This window comes from Gossypium raimondii, chromosome 12 (genome assembly GCF_025698545.1).
Source record: "Gossypium raimondii isolate GPD5lz chromosome 12, ASM2569854v1, whole genome shotgun sequence".
In the NCBI taxonomy this organism is placed as follows: Eukaryota; Viridiplantae; Streptophyta; class Magnoliopsida; order Malvales; family Malvaceae; genus Gossypium; species Gossypium raimondii.
The window spans coordinates 2,721,134-2,738,585 of record NC_068576.1 but is presented as its reverse complement, the minus strand read 5'-3'; the positions used below and the strand labels follow the sequence as shown (position 1 = coordinate 2,738,585).

Below are 17,452 nucleotides of genomic sequence, written 5' to 3'. Positions count from 1 at the left end.
AAATGTTTCAAATAGCCAAGTAAATGACTCAATGGTTTCATTCGATAAAAAAGCACAACCAAACAAAATATTATTCTAGTGATTGTTGATTCAGACAAATGGAGCACAAACCAAATTATACTTATTAGTTCTATACGTGGTATCAAACACAAGAACATCTCCAAAACAATCGTAATCCAATTTTGATATTCCATCTCTCCAAAAAAAAATTAGCTAGTCGATTATTCTGGTCCACTTGCATTGAATAGAAAAACATAGGGTATTTAGCTTGCTTATATTTGAAAAAATTGATAATGCTCTCTGCATCCCCTGCTTCAATTAGTTTCTCTCTTTCAATTTGCAAGAAATTATGACAATCTCGTTTGGTAAATGTAATATTTTCAAACTCAGTTTCCTTCCTGAGAAACGGATATGAACTTGTTTGTTTAATTCCTATAGCAACCATTGAACGAATAACATCTCCATGTCCTTCCAAATTTTTTCTTCCTAATCTTAAATTAATTCTTTCTTCTGAAGTTGCTAAGTGGTAATTATGATAATCATTAAAGTTAAGAAACAACCCAAACACATTTTTCTATTGTAAAACGAATTTTAGCTTGACAACCTATCCTTGTCTCTAGACGATCAAATTTTTTTCACTTTGCCAACATCTTCGTGTTCATGATACCCAGATTTCGAGCATAAAAATTCACGTTGTCTTATAGGCTCAGTCATGCTTCGTCTCTTATTTCCTCTTCGAATACTAAACCCCTTACTCAAAGCAAACTGATTATAAAGATTATAAGCCCCTTCTTCAGAATGCACTTTCAGTCCCACTTTTATTTCTTCGACGGAATTATCTTTTTTCTCGACAAACTATTTCATCTTGATTTGTCTCCATAAATGAAAATTATAAATTAACAAAACCTGAGAATAAATTTTAAAATATAATAAAAAAACATGATAATACAAGAAATTATTAAAAATTTTAAAAGAACAATTAAAATCTAATAAAAACACCGCTGGAAAATTATAAAAAAATTCAGTATGCTAAGTCATTATTATTAAAATCACAATTATTTAAAAGATTCTAAATAGAACTATATTTCAAACAAATGAAAATCAAGTGGAAATACTTAACATCTCAAACTAAATTACCCAACCAACCTTGAATAACCTAACATGTTGATCCAGTTGTGCATAATGCTAGAATTCACTAATTTTATCTAAAACTATTTAATTATATTGTATTACATCAAAAGCTACCTAAAGATTAGATCCTTGTTTTCTACTCAAGAATAGTTTAACCTATTCATTTAATTGTTAGGAACTAGCATTGACTTTCTTGCTCTCCTATCTATTTTAAGCATAATACCCTCACCTGTAAAATCAATTGCAGCAGCCACGCCAAAAAAACAAAGCAAATAAGTAGGGGTTGCAAAGAGACGTGAGCAGCAGGGGTTGCAGAGATACGTGAAGAGGCAACAAAGCAGTTGCCAGAAAAAATAATAGTAGCAGGGGTTGCAAAGAGATGTGAAGAGGCAGAAAAGAAGTTGCAATGACTATGAATTAACTCAATTAGAGTTTCTCTTCAATTTGCAGCAAGTTTCCCTCGTGGGGATGTGTTGAATGATTTTTGTTATTACCATTTTTTCTTTTCCCTTTTGGCTTTTGGTTAGGTTAAAATGGAAATAATAGAAAAATATATATTCTGAGTTGCTTGAAATAGACTTTCAAAGGATGAAGTAAAGAGTGGTTATTCAGGGGCATTCGGCCAAGCAAACTAACAGAGAACAATTGCCCTCAGAATAGAAACGGAACCGGTTCGCTATTACAACCAACTAAACGTGCTATTAATTTTATAATATTATCTCATTTATAATTAAATATAAAAAATTTAAAATATTAAATAACTTTATATCTACTTTTTACATAATATTAGCGACGGCCCCTTTTAACCTCTCGAGCAAATCAACTAATTAATATATTATTTCACAGCTTTTAATAATTATAATCATTGCATTAATTAATTTCAATATTATCTCTAAATTGGGCAATTCATCTTAATTCCATATTCTCATCCTTTTCTCTACATATAAATAAAATACATTCAAATGGTATATATATATATATATATTATAAGGTTGTGGCTAAATAAAAAAATAAACATTCATGTTCACATTACAATTTTTGACATATGATATACTCTATTTCAAGTATTTATTTTTAAATTGAATGAATTATTCTTTTACTTATTGCCTTCTAATTTTTCAAGTTATTTCATGCTTTAAATTTATTTTTAGCATTTTTATATATTAAATATAATTTTTTTAAAATATATTATCTCTTGCCGATTGGGTTTTTTTTAATATATAATTTTTTTTTGGTTCTGATTAGGTATTAGCTCAATTGGTATAGACATTGTTATCAATGTAGGAGGATGTGAGTTTGAGTGTGCTAAAACGCATTATCCTCTTATTTAGAGGTTGGGGAAAGACTATGGGTAGTTCTAAGTATTGTGTTAAAAAGAGCAGATATGATCAGAATAGAGGTGCTCATGGGCCTGGCCGGGCCGGGCCCATAAAAAAATTTCAGCCCGGGTCCTAGGCTCGGGCCCAGCCCGGCCCGAAATATGGGCCTAAAATTTTGCCCAGGCCCAGCCTAGGAAAAAAATCATAAGCCCGGGCCCGGCCCTTTTTTAAATAAAATACCAAAAATTTATTTTAAAAATTAAAAAAAGTATTTTAAAATATTTTAAAATTAAAAAAAGTATTTTAAAAATATTTTAAAATTAAAAAAATTAAAAAAATAAATATATTTATTATATCGGGCCGGGCCGGGCCGGGCCCGGGCCAAAAAAGTTGTGCCCGAGGCCCGACCCATTTGCCCAAGCCCATATTTCGGGCCAATATTTTTACCCAAACCCTCCCATATTTCGGGCGGGCCGTCGGGCTAGGCCGGACCGCCCGACCCATGAGCACCTCTAGATCAGAACCTATAGTGATATTGTTAAAAAAATTATTAATTTTAAAATATAGTTTTAAAAGGACATATATTAATAGCATTTTCCAAAGATAATTATAAAATATCAAAATTTAATATTAAAACAAATTCCCCTATCTCCTATCTTTAATATTGTATAAAAACATTAAAATAAAATAATTTCCCGGTATATATAAAATAAATAACCTATAAAAATATTAGTAATATTATTTAAATTATACTGAATTATATTGTTATTCAAATTATAATGAATTTTGTATTATTTTAATATTAAAGATTTTAAAGATTAAATAACATTAATATACATATTCTAAATTAGTTATATATATTTAAAATATTCTGTAATTAAATTACTTTCTCAATTTATTAATTTTTTAGTACATTCATTAATGATGTTAAACAAAATTTAATGTTAAATAATTATAAAATTAATATACGCAATTAAATCGTGCACCGCACAAAAATAAAAATTAATTAAATTTATTTCAACAATAATATGGTTAATCGAGTTTTGGTTTTCATCTAAATGGGATAATGGCGTCCACACCAAACCTATACCTAAATGAAAGCAGTAAATGAAACCTTATCCAAGTATAATAATACGAAAAAAGATCTTTCAAAATATAGGTGGTCATGGGTGGGTGGTAGATTTGTCCATGGGTGGGTGATAGACCTATTTATGTCCATGAGAGGGTCTAGATAAAAATATAGGCTCGAAAAATAGGTTTGGATTTCATAATGAGGCCCGTTTTAAAAATGGGCCAGGCTTCGGGCAATAAATTTTTATTCTTGGCCTGACCGATTTTAGTAACCTAAAATTTTTACTATTATTCCCACTTCCCAGTAGACCCAGTCTCGATGTTCCTCTTTCCCTTTTCAATTCTTATTTCCCCTTAATCCCTAATCCTAAATTTTTGTGTTGCTTCTTGCTTCTTTTTCGCTCGTTTCTTGCTTCTCCTCATTCTACTGCATTTCACTTGTTTCTTCGCTACTGTCGTCATTGTTGTTTCTCTTCTTTTTGTTGTTTTCACTTCTTGCTTCTTCGCTAGTGTTGCTATTGGTTTTCACTTCTCTGCCTTCTACAACTTTGTCGTTGCTCATTTGTCTCCAATTATCATAAAAACATCATTTTTAAAATTTAAATACAGTGAAAATGATTTTTGTATCATTATCAATATTGTTAAGAATATCACGATTCCACTCACATTTAAACACTTTCGATCATTGTTTATCTTTATTTATTTATTTATTTATTTCCACAAACTTTTTATTAATTCACAAATTTATATAAATTTTCCTTTTATTTCACAAGCTAATTTCCAGCTTTATTTACAAATTGAAAAAATTTATTTGGTTGATGCTTGTATTGAACTCCGTCAATCATGGTATTATGCTTAGATGCTTGTATTAAACATTTGAATTGCAACAATTATGGTTTTTTTTTTTACTTAAATCCTTTGTGGTAACTCATTTGCATTGATTATGGGTATTATGCTTAGATGCTTGTATTGAACATTTGAACTGCATCAATTATGTTTTCTTTACTTAGATGCCTTTGTGGTAACTCATTTGCATCGATTATCGTATTATGCTTAAATGCTTGTATTGAACATTTGAACTGCATCAATTATGTTTTTTTTTTACTTAGATGCCTTTGTGGTAATTCATTTGCCTCTTTTTAATAAGTTTTCATCCAATTTTTAATATTTGTTAATACAATTTAATAATTTTTGGGAATTATCTGTTTTAATTTTCTAGTTTATTTGATATATTTTTTTAAAATTTATTTTATGTAATAAATTTTTTTTTAAAAAGGGTCGGACCGGACCCGGGTTAAGCATATATTATATAAGTCAGGCTTGGACAAAAATATCAACTTGTTTTTCAGGGCGGGCCTACCAATCGAGCCTAAAATTTTAGTTGGGCCCAGCCCAAACCTGTCCTAAACCCGGCCAGGCTCGGTCTATGGACACCTCTAGTGGGTGGGTCACGTTGTGCTACTACCAAACCGTGATAGATACAAAACTCAATACTCCATTTTCAACACAATTTCCTTCTATTTCTTTCCATTCTTTTCTCATATATAAATTATAAATAACCCTCATCTACCTTAACCCTAACCCTAACCCCAACCCCAACCTTCTTGTAGTTTCTTTTTCATTTTCTTTCTAATAACCCTATCATCTGGGTTGGACATGTCAATAATTGAGTATATTCTCAGACATGGTGGACAACAATGGCAAAGAACCGAGGCTTAGATAAGGGAAATGTATGAAACCTGGTTGGTAAAGCATAGCAAGGTTTACAATGCCTAGGGAGAAAAGGAAAAATGTTTCGAGATCTTTAAAGATAAACTCGGTTTAAGCAACGAACAAGTAAAATAACAAAAAAATTGAAAATATCGAACACAAATAGTTTACGTGGAAAAACTCATCCGAAAAAGATAAAAAACCACGGGTAAAGGTAATTTCACTAAAATGACATAAATAAATAGTACAAAAGATGGAGATAAAAACTAAACCTAGAAACCCAAAATAAGAACCCTCAAAACTTAAACACAAAATTCTCTGAAAGCTTGTAAAAGTTAATACCTAAATGTGTAATGGGTTATTTTTTCTAGGGTGGAAAAAGAGCCTATATATAAGCTAAATTTGTAGGTCAAATAATATTAAAATAACCTACATTAATTAGAGTTTATGTGGGAAACTAATATTAAAATAACCTACATTAATTAGAGTTTATGTGGGAAACTAATATTAAAATAACCTACATTAATCAGAGTTTAAGTGAGAAACTAAAAATAGAGTTTAATTGGGAGAAGAAAAGCTGAAAAATACGAGGTATAACTCCACAAATCTCCACCTTGACTCTTATTTCCACAACATCTTTTTTCCAAAGTCTGCCATAGGCTTATCTAGAACTATAGAGGATATTAACTGAGTCGAATTTGTTCTTAGAAGTTGAAAGACTAGTGCATTGCCAAATCAAAACTAACCATTGTCTGATTTCCACAAACGCAATGCCCTATATTTTCAAAACCTACACCCAAAAGAGAACCTCTCTTATATGAAATGGTCATACTTTTTCCCTCATATCATCAAGTTGTCTCTACTTCAAACGAGTCAACTTCGATTCCTTAACAAACAAGGGATGTCCTATTTCACCAGTCACCGCTGATCCTTCCAGAACATAAAGACTGTCAATCTTATTACCTTTCATCAAAATAAGAGCCCCACATGATACCTTAATGTCATTTGACTCGATGTTAACTCTACAACCCTTTAAGTCTAAAATTCCCAAAGAGATTAGATTTTTTTTTATATCAGGCACATGCCTGACATCTGACAGTGTTCTAATTATCTCGTCGTGCATCCTAATCTGAACAATACCAATACCAGTTACCTTACTGGGTAAACCATTCCCCATGCGCACAACTCTACTTTCAACTAAATTGTATGTAGAGAACCAGTCATGTTGAGATACATATGAAAAGAACACCCCGAATTCAGGATCCACTTGGATGCAAGCTTGGAGCTTTTACTTGTTAACACCAACAAGAAATCATCACCCTTGTCATTGGCCAACTTAGCTCTAGCTAAATCTTCCTTGTTGCTCTCAGTAGCCCTTTCATTTCACAGTTTGTAACAATCTACCTTGACGTGACCTAACTTCTTATAATAGCGAAATCTCTAGTCTAGCTTCCTTGATGCTACCAAAATCGAGGTTTGTCTATCTGACCCAAACTCGTTGTCGAGTTTGTATTTACTCAACAAATGACCCTTCACATCCCCGAATGAGAGATTATCTCTGCCATAAATCAGAGTCTTTTTGAAGGACATGTATGAAGAGGGTAAAAAGCACAATAATAACATAGTCTGATCTTCATTGTCAATCTGAACACTAACATTCTTTAAACCATTCAAAATAGTAATAAATTGATTGATTAATTGGACCTCTAAAGTGTTCATTTTCGTCCATGTGAAATGTGTATAGATGTTGTTTCAACACCAATCGGTTAGCTAGAGACTTTGTCGCATAGAAGGTTTCTAACATTTTCCATAAGATGAATTTTGTTTTCTATATCAAAACCTCCTGCAACAAATTATTTGTTAGACATAATTGAATCATTAACAGAGATTTTTTTATCTAACCTATCATATTTTGATTATCCATGTCTTCAAGCTTCTTCTCTATAAAGACATTCTCAAAATCGCTCAGAATCAGAATTGTCGTCATCAGAACTTGCCACAGATTAAAATTTGTGATGCCATCGAACTTAACAATATCAAACATTATTATTGTCATTTCTGAACAGGTTGATTACAAAAATTGAACTAGTTCTGATACCATCTTGTTGGGGATAAACATGGTTTAAATAACGAACAGGTAACATAACAAAAAAATTAAAAAGATTAAACACAAATATTTTACGTGAAAAAAAACCCTCCGAAGAGGATAAAAAGTCACGGGCAAAGATGATTTCACTAAAATGGCATAAACGAAGAATACAAAATATAGAGATAAAACTAAACTCCAAAACCCGAAATAAGAACCTTCAAAACATAAATACAAAATTCTCTAAAAGCTTATAAAAGCTAATACCTAAATGTTCAATGGGTTATTTTTCTAGGATGGAAAAATGTTCTATTTATAAGCTAAATTTATAGGTCAAAATATATTAAAATAACCTACACTAATAAGAGTTTAAGTGGAAAACTAAAAACAGAGTTTAACTAGGAGAAGAAAAGCTAAAAAATACAATGCGTAACTGCCAAAACATATGTAACACCTCTAACCCTCTTCGTCATCAGATTAGGATCACGAGGATTTCTTTAGTGGTTTGTTTATTTGGTAAATGTTTAAATTATTTCCTTTAACATTTTAGAGATTCCTTGTAAATGTTAAATAAGGAACTAATCTTTACATAAGTGATTAAAGAATGGTTGGGCATATACTTTAGTCTTATTTGTAGAAAAAATTAGGTAAATATTGATGTGTTTACAAACCTTAAATTAGATATTTGATTGAAAAGAAAAAAAAAGTAATCAGAATATAATTTGAAACTTAATATATAATATTTGAAAAATCTTTATTTTGAGTTCTTTTAAAAAAGTTTATCCCTCACTTTCAGGCACTTTTTAAACGATTTGATCATTATCTAAACTAGGGGTGAGCAAAACTCGATTCGACTCGAAAAAATTGAAAAAAATTCGAATTTCGAGTTAAACGAATCGAGTTATTCGAGTTAATTGAGTTATTCGAATCAACTCGAATTTTTTTTTCGAATTTCAAGTTCGAATCGAGTTGAGTTTTCGAATTCGAATAACTCGAATAATTCGAATAATTCGAATATCAAACTATAATATTTTACATTTTTACCCCAAACTCCCAAACCTTTTTACTTTTCCCTCAAAACTTTTACTCCTTCCCACTTTCCCCCCAAAACTTTTACTCCCCAATCTACCCAAAATCCATTTCCCACCAAAATTTTACTCTCTCATTTATTTTTTCTCAAAATTTTACTCCCCAAAACCCTCAAAACCCTCAAAACCTTTTATTTTCCCCCAAAATTTTTATTTCCTCCCACTTTTCCCCTAAAACTTTTATTCTCTTCCCATCCCACCTCCCATCTACCCCAAACCCTCCCCCCTCTAATTTTTTTTTAATATTTTCCCTCTAAAATTTTACTCCCCCTATTTACTTTCCCTCAAACTTTTATTCTCTAAAACTTTTTATTTTTCCCCTAAACTTTTACTTCTCACCCTTTACTCTCAAATAAAAATTGAAATTATCCAAAAAATCACTAAACATAAATAGTAATAATTTTATTTATATCTACTATTTATATTATTAAATTAAATTTCACATTTTATATTTTTTATATTATTGAATTGTTTAGTCATATTGAATATTTATATTAAAATTGATTTATTAATTATGCCATAAAATATTCGTGTTAAATTTTATATTGGTATCAATTTCACATTTTATTTTTAAAATAACTTTTATTGAAAAATCATATTTTTACATTTAATATTTTTTAATTCTAAAATACATAGTGACAAGAATCAAGATAATTGAAACAACTAAGCAAGCAAAGAAGCTAACCAATATATAAAAATTAATAAATAAATTATGAAGTGATGAAAGTTAATAAAAATTTGATTAAGGTGGACAAATTTTATTACGATGGGTGACAATGGTTACAAGGACCCAAAATTATTTTTTAAAATTTAACTCGAACAAATATATTCGATTCGATTCGATTCGAATTCCATCTCACTCGACTCGATTCGAGAAAACTTCAAATAAAGTTAGGATGATAAAATGAGATTCGAAAACTCGATTAACTCGAAAATTTTCGATTTGATTCGATTCGATCGAATGCTCACCCCTAATCTAAACGATGGCTAAAAGCTTGGGCGCATTTAACTCTTTTTTTTTGGTCATAAATGGATCATTATTTTAGGGTAAATTATTCAGTTGGTCATCTAATTTTCAGGACGCTTTCATTTTAGTTTCCTAAACGTTAAATCTCTAATGGCATTTGATTGTACATATCACATCAGGTTTACACTTTTATTTTGGTCACCTAACTTCCGGATCACTTTCATTTTGGTCACAAAAAAAATCTTTTAAAGTATTGGTCGGAGTAAAAAAAATAAAATAAAATCAAGTTAATTAAGTTGATTCCATTAAGGATAATATGAAAACATAATATTAAATATTAAATTTTATAAGGAGATTAAATTAATTAATTTTAATATTATAGTAACAAATTGGTGAATTATCAAGTGATAATTTTTTCAATAATTTATTTAATTGATTTCGATGTTTCAAATTTAAAATTAAAGTACTGAAAAAAAAGAAATTTACAACTTTCAACAATGGGATAATAAACAAGTACAATTTGAAAATTTTTAATGCATTATTTTAGGTTTTACCATTTTTTCATTTTAATCCTTAATTTTTTTTACCTCGATTAATACTTAAAAAAGGATATTTTTAGTGACCAAAATGAAATCGCTTTAAAAGTTGGGCGACTAAATTACAAGGAGCTAAAGTTGGGGGACAATGTGGGTAGTTTACCCTTTATTTTAGTGAAAAAGATGATGAACCTAAAGTTCCATAAGTGCCATCCACATGTCTGATCTCTTCATCAGTTTCTTACAATCTGACCTTTCTCTGTGTTCTGAATCATTTTATTGAAAAGGAAAAAAATATGGGTGTTGACGCGACTGAGAATCCTAAGCTTCATGTTTTGTTCTTTCCTTTCATGGGGCACGGCCATATGATACCCATGGTTGATATGACCAAGCTGTTCGCTATGAGAGGTGTAAAGACAACCATCGTCACCACTCCACTCAATGTTCCTTTCATCTCCAGCACCATCGAAAGAAGCAAGAATTGAGCTTGATATCCACCTCAAAGTCCTTAACTTTCCTTGTGTTGAAGTTTGGATTACCCGAGGGTGTGAAAACTTTGATTCCATCCCAAGTTCCCAAGGAGTCAACTTGGATATGATTGCCAAATTCTTCAAGGCCGCAGATATGTTTGAACAACCCTTTGAGCAGCTCATACAAGAATGTAAACCAGATTGCTTGCTCGTCGATATGTTTTTCACTTGGGCCAGTGATATTGCAGACAAGTATGACATCCCCAGGTTGATGTTTAATGGTGGCAATTTCTTGTCGTTGTGTATATCAGATTCTGTTAGTCTATATGAGCCACAAAAGAAAGTCAAATCAGGTTCTGAACCTTTTGTGTTTCCTAACGTTCCTGGTGATATTAAACTCACAAGAGATCAGATGGCTGTTATTTTTACACAATGTTAGTGATAATATCAGTTAGAGAGACAGTTAGATCAGCTGAGTTGTTAGCAAAGTTGTTAAGCAAGGAAGTTATTTTCTTCCTATAAATATAGTCATTTGACTTGGTATTAATCAAGTAAACAGAAAAGAAATAAAACTGAAATCAGTTTTGTTTACAATTCTTTGTATTACCTAGTTTCTTTCATGGTATCAATTGCTAGGCGTTCTTAGTCATGGCCACCACGAATTCCGCTGCTTCAGACTCTGTTGAGTTGAATGGCTCCGTGTTTGCTGCTGATCAAGTCGTGAATTCATTCCCTCGGCATGAGGTTGTAAAGCTTGAAGAAGGGACGTTTCTTCAGTAGAAGCAACAGGTTCGGTTCATTGTCAATGGATATGATTTATTTGGTTTTCTTGATGGATCTGTGTCTGCGCCACCGAGATTTGTGCAAGCATCCGATGGTGCTCTTGTACCCAATCCGCCGACATCTGTGTTTCAACAACAGGACAACCTCCTCACTTCGTGGCTTCTTTCCACCATAAGCTCGCCTATTCTGTCATCCTTTATGGATATACAATCGGCATCTGAAGTATGGACTACTGCATTGGCGATGTTTGTCTTGCCGACATGATCTTGACAATGAGGTCGCGCCATGAACTTCACTCTCTCAAGAAAGGGAGTATGTCGATCCGCGACTACGTTGCCAAGTTAAAGAGTATTTGTGCTCACCTTGAAGCGTCTGGATCTTCCATTTCAGTGGCGGAACGGACGGCGGTCATGCTTGCGGGTCTTCCGTCCGAGTTCGAAAGTGTGGTCTCCTCTGTTTCATTAGCCACGACTCTTCTTCCATTTCAGCGGCTGGTGGATGCGTTGATTGAGTGCGAAAATTGTCATGTTCCGTCGGATCAAGATGCTGTGTATAGTGCGAATCTGGTGGAAGATTCATCGGTCTCGGCCACGGATGGAGCGACGCGCGGGGGCCGTTCGGGTGTGCGCGGACGTGGAAGGAACTTCCGGCCACGTCTCCAATGTCAGATCTGCTTTAGGTTCGGTCACGTCGCTCAACGCTGCTACTATCGGTACCACCGTGATGAGGCACCTCCGATGCAGTTGCCGATGCCGCCCTCTCGTGAATCTGGAGATCGTGGTTGGCCTTCAACACCAAATACACGGCCTAGGTTTTCGAACCTTGGTCAATCTGAATTTGGCCCTAGTCAATTCAATGCTCAGGATGGTCAAAATAATTATGGCTATGGTCAAAATTGCTTTACACTTGGTCAAAATTATTGTGCTGATGGTTTTAATAGCTTTTGTGGTCAGTATGCAGGGCCGATTGGTGGTGGGCCCAGGTCAGGTGTTGAGCAACATGCGTATAGGCCACAACCAAGTGGGCCAAATGGTGGAGGGGTCAGGCCGACTTTTGACAATAATGTGTATAGGCCACAATCAAGTGGGCCGAATGGTGGAGGGCCTAATGGTGGATTTACTCGCAATTTTGGGCCAATTGATGGCTTTGGGCCAAATGATGGTATTGGGCTGTCCGTTACTAACCCCGTGTCGAATAATGTGCAGCTTAATTCGACTACGCCATATGTTGGTTATGAAGTTCCGTGGCGAACTAAGCCACGAGCTCGTGTTTTCTCCGCGTCAAATCCGTGCTTTGGACTTCCTAGGCTAGGAGATTTACATGCTTCTGACTATTCGGATCCGTCTGCCTCAGGTTCGCATATCAACTCTGGGCAGAATGGGGTTAGTGGGGATGGATCTGACTCCCCGGCTCCTAGGCCAGCTGGTTCGACATCCTGGTATCCTGATTCGGGTGCCAATAATCATGTGTGTCAAGATGATTCGGCACTTCGTGATGCTGTTCCATATTCAGGTACGTCGTATCTTTTAATGGATGATGGTACACCTGCTATGATATCGTCTGTTGGTCAAGGTAGTTTGTCTACACAATCTAGAGTACTTCGGTTATCTAATGTTTTGTGTGTTCCGGCTATTCGGAAGAATTTATTATCTGTTTCACAATTTGCAACTGATAATGATGTTTTCTTCGAGTTTCACCCCACTTATTGTGTGATAAAGGACAGAGTAACACAGAAGGTTTTGCTGACGGGCCATATACATAATGGGCTATATCAGTTTTCCGTGTCAGATACGTCTATTCTTGTTACATTTCATTCGTCTACTGCTCAGGTTGAAAGTCCAACTCAGACTGCTGACAGTGAGTTGTGTTCGTTATGGCATAAACGTCTTGGTCATCCATCGTTGAATGTTGTTAAGAATGTTCTTGATCAATGTCAATTCAAATTCAATAAAATTGCTATGAATAAAGTTGATGTGAGTGATGTTTGTACCGCTTGTAAAAAGGGAAAGTTTCATAAATTGCCATTTTCGGATTCTACTACTGAATATGTTGATCCATTTTCGTTGGTTGTTTCGGATGTATGGGGACCTGCCTCGGTTGCTTCTGGCTCAAATTGGTATTATGTCTCGTTTGTTGACATGTGTTCTAGGTTCACTTGGGTATATTTAATACGACAGAAGTCTCAAGCGGTGACTTGCTTCATTCAGTTTCAGAAACTAGTTCAGAATCAATTTGGGAAGACCATCAAACAATTTCAGAGCGACTGGGGTGGGGAATATCGAGCATTTGCTTCGTTTTGGCGTCACATGGGATCATTCATCGAGTCACATGTCCTCATACGTCTGAACAAAATGGAGTTGCGGAGCGTAAGCATCGACACATTGTGGAAATGGGGCTTACTCTTTTAGCTCAGGCGGGACTTTCAGTGGAATTCTGGTCATATGCATTTGCTTGTGCAGTTCATTTAATAAATCGTCTTCCCACACCGGTATTAGATGGTAAGACTCCGTATAGAGCCTTGTATGGGCGTGACCCTACTTATAATCATTTACGTGTTTTTGGATGTTGTTGTTACCCGTATTTGCGTCTGTTTCAGCGTCACAAGTTGGATTTTCGATCTCAACCATGCACGTTTTTGGGGTATAGTTCTTGCCACAAGGGTTACCAATGCCTTTTACCTGATGGTCGAATAATTGTATCTCGTCATGTTGAGTTTGATGAATCACGATTTATTTCTCCGACGACTTTATCACAGTCTACTAAGCAGGTGAGTACTATTTTTACCTGTGTTCCCGTGCTCAAAAATAATGTGTCGTGTCGTCGAAACTCCGGTACTGGTTTTGTTTGCCCGTGCCCAAGTACTTTGCATGAGACGTTGATTCCTCAGAGTGGTGTAGACGTGGTTCTAACAAATGCTAATTCTCCTAATGATACGTCTTTGAATGAGGTTTTGGTTCCTCAAAATGGCATAGAAGTGGTTCCAACAAATGCTATTTCTGCTAGTAATTCTTCTCATAGTAGTTCGTCACATTCTGGTGATCAGTCTCCCACACCGGTTGTTCCAATTCCATCTGTTCCTACAGGACCAGAGATTTCTATACCTGAGGTAAATGTTCATCCCATGACTACTAGGTCAAAAGCTGGTATTTTTAAACCTAGAGTGCTTGCGGTTGAAATTGTAGAGCCGTCAACGATTGAGGAGGCTTTTGCGAGTCCTGAGTGGCAGTCTACTGCTCAAGCTGAGTATGATGCTCTGATTCGCAATGGTACCTGGGAACTGGTCTCTTTACCATTGGGTCATAAAGTTATTGGTTGCAAATGGTTGTTTAAAGTTAAGAAAAATCCAGATGGTACGGTAGAACGGTATAAAGCACGTCTGGTCGCGAAAGGCTATTCTCAAGTCCCAGGTTGCGATTTTCAAGAAACTTTTAGTCCAGTAGTAAAACCTGCCACTATAAGGGTTATATTGTCAGTTGCAATTACTAAAGGGTGGTTACTTCGACAAGTTGATGTCAACAATGCCTTCTTGAATGGGGATGTTGATAGTAAAGTGTTCATGCAACAACCTCCTGGTTATCTTAAGTTTGGGGTTGATGGGAGACCCTTGGTTTGTCGGTTAAAGAAAGCTTTGTATGCTCTGCGTCAGGCTCCAAGAGCTTGGTTTGAGAAGTTGAAAGCATTTCTCTTAACGGTTGGTTTTGCTGGTTCCAAATCAGATGCGTCTTTGTTTGTGCGAGTTCAATCTGACTGCACTATCTATGTTCTTGTGTATGTTGATGACATAATCATAACTGGGAATGTGTCGTCATCTATTGACAGGTTTGTGAAGCTATTGAATGCTGAATTCTCGTTGAAAGATATGGGTGATTTGCATTATTTTTTGGGAATTGAGGTTACTCGGTCCTCTTCCAAGTGTCTTCATTTGTGTCAGAGGAAGTACATTCGGGATTTGCTGAATCGTAGTGGTTTGTCTAATGCTAAAAGTGTTCATACGCCCATGATTAGTTCGTTACATATTTCTAAGAGTGACGGTGATCCTCTCTCCGATCCAACGGAGTACAGGAGTTTGGCTGGTGCGTTACAGTATGTTGTCATGACTAGGCCTGATATTGCATATGCAGTGAACAGGATTTGTCAATTCATTCATAATCCGACCACGGTACATATGGCTGCCCTTAAAAGAATATTGCGATACATGTCGGGTACTCTTGATTTTGGAATTGTTTTTCGACAATCTGATTCTTTGTCCTTAGTTGGTTTTTCGGATGCAAACTGGGGGTTGGATTTTGATGACCGGCGGTCTACTTCGGGATATTGTGTTTTTTTTGGGTCTAATCCTGTGTCGTGGTCTTCTAAGAAACAGCAAGTAGTGTCTCGGTCTACGGCCGAAGCTGAATATCGAAGTCTGGCTGCTGTCACTAGTGATATTTTGTGGATACTTTCGTTACTTCAAGAGTTACATATTGGGTTGTCTACTCAGCCCAATATTTGGTGTGATAGCTCCAGTGCAGTAGCTGTTGCTGCCAATCCTGTGCTACACTCTAAGTTTAAACATGTGGAGTTAGATTTATTCTTTGTTCGTGAGAAGGTTGCCGATGGCTCTGTTTTGATCGGCGAAGTTCCTGCGTCTGATCAAGTTGCTGATGTTTTAACTAAACCATTGTCTGTTTCGTGTTTTTCTCGGTTTAGATATTTTCTTCGGGTTGTTCCCGTAGGGAAGATGGATGCATGTTAGTGATAATATCAGTTAGAGAGACAGTTAGATCAGCTGAGTTGTTAGCAAAGTTGTTAAGCAAGGAAGTTATTTTCTTCCTATAAATATAGTCATTTGACTTGGTATTAATCAAGTAAACAGAAAAGAAATAAAATTGAAATCAGTTTTGTTTACAATTCTTTGTATTACCTAGTTTCTTTCACACAAAATGAAGAAAATGAACTTACCAGGTCGGTTAAAAAATGGAGAGAAGCAGAGCTAAAAAGCTATGGGTTCATCGTCAACAGTTTCTATGAGCTAGAAGCCGCTTATGTCGATCACTACAGGAACGTTATAGGAAGAAAGGCATGGCATGTTGGCCTGTTTCACCGTGCAATAGGGCCATTGAAGATAAATTAGATAGAGGAAGAAACCATCGGTCGATGAACAAAAATGTTTAAGTCGGCTTGATTCTAAACAACCCAAATCGGTGGTTTACATATGTTTTGGAACTGCAATGATTTTAATGTTTGCCGATTAATCGGAGATAGCTTTCGCCATTGAAGGCACAGGCAAAGACTTCATTTGGGTTGTGAAGAAAGAAAAGAGCAACAATGAAGAGGATTGGTTGCTCAAGGGTTTAAGGAGAGAACGGAAGGCAAGGGCTTATGATAAGAGGATGGGCACCACAAGTGTTGATTCTTGACCATGAAGCGCTTGGAGCTTTTGTGACTCATTGCGGATGGAATTCAACCCGGAATGCGTCTCAATTGGTTTACCGATGGTGACGTGGCAAGAAATCATGAGCGCTTTTACAATGAAAACGGTGACAAATGTTCAAGATTGGGGTGGGAGTTGGAACGAAAAATGGAAAGAAGTGGTGGGGATTTTGTGAAAAGAGATGCTATAGAGAAGGCGGTGAAGGAGATAATGGTGGGTGAAAAGCAGAGAAATGAGAAGCGAGCCAAGGCACTAGGAGAAATGGCTAAAAGAGCTGTTGAAGAAGGAGGTTCATCCTTCCGTGATTTGAATGATCTAATTCAACAACTCAGCTCCCGACGCCGTTAAATGAATCATGAGTCACGCATATCATATTTGTAGTTCCAGGTTTAGTTGTCATTTCCTTCACCATTATAAATAAAGCTCTAACAAGTTTGGGAGGAATGGAATACGACTTTAATCAAATAGAGTTGTAATCAATAATCAAATTATTTAGTTGAATGGAATGGAGCTGTAATTTTATTCTTGAGTTTGGTTGAATTGAATAGATTTGTAATAGCATAAACAAAAAATTGAAATGACCAAAGTACCTTTAATAACCCTACTATTATTTTGTTGAATGAAATGAAATACAGCTGTAATCTTATTCAAAGCATTTATTAAATTGTTCTTTGAACTCAGCATTGGCAAAACGGTTAGCAAGATGTTGTTTTTCATTATTTGAAATGTGTCACATGTATAATCTATGAGAAGATTCTGGGAGGACAATCTCTACTGCTTTCATCATCGCTTGATCTTTATCAGTGAAAATACTCTTCGGTTGTCGATGGCTCATGGCTTCTAAAAATATTTCAAATAGCCAAGTAAATGACTCAATG

General features: G+C 35.0%; 1 protein-coding gene across 1 annotated transcript; it reads left to right on the top strand.

Annotated features, from left to right (window-relative positions):
- Positions 1-10,156: 10,156 nt before the first annotated feature.
- LOC105762806 (scopoletin glucosyltransferase) lies at positions 10,157-17,101 on the top strand. The gene is given in 10 exon segments (XM_012580712.2): positions 10,157-10,389; positions 10,391-10,812; positions 11,650-11,655; positions 16,090-16,230; positions 16,233-16,280; positions 16,283-16,511; positions 16,513-16,607; positions 16,610-16,691; positions 16,693-16,713; positions 16,715-17,101. Coding segments are annotated over 10 exon segments (1,437 nt in total). The 5' UTR covers positions 10,157-10,204; the 3' UTR covers positions 16,923-17,101.
- Positions 17,102-17,452: the final 351 nt, after the last annotated feature.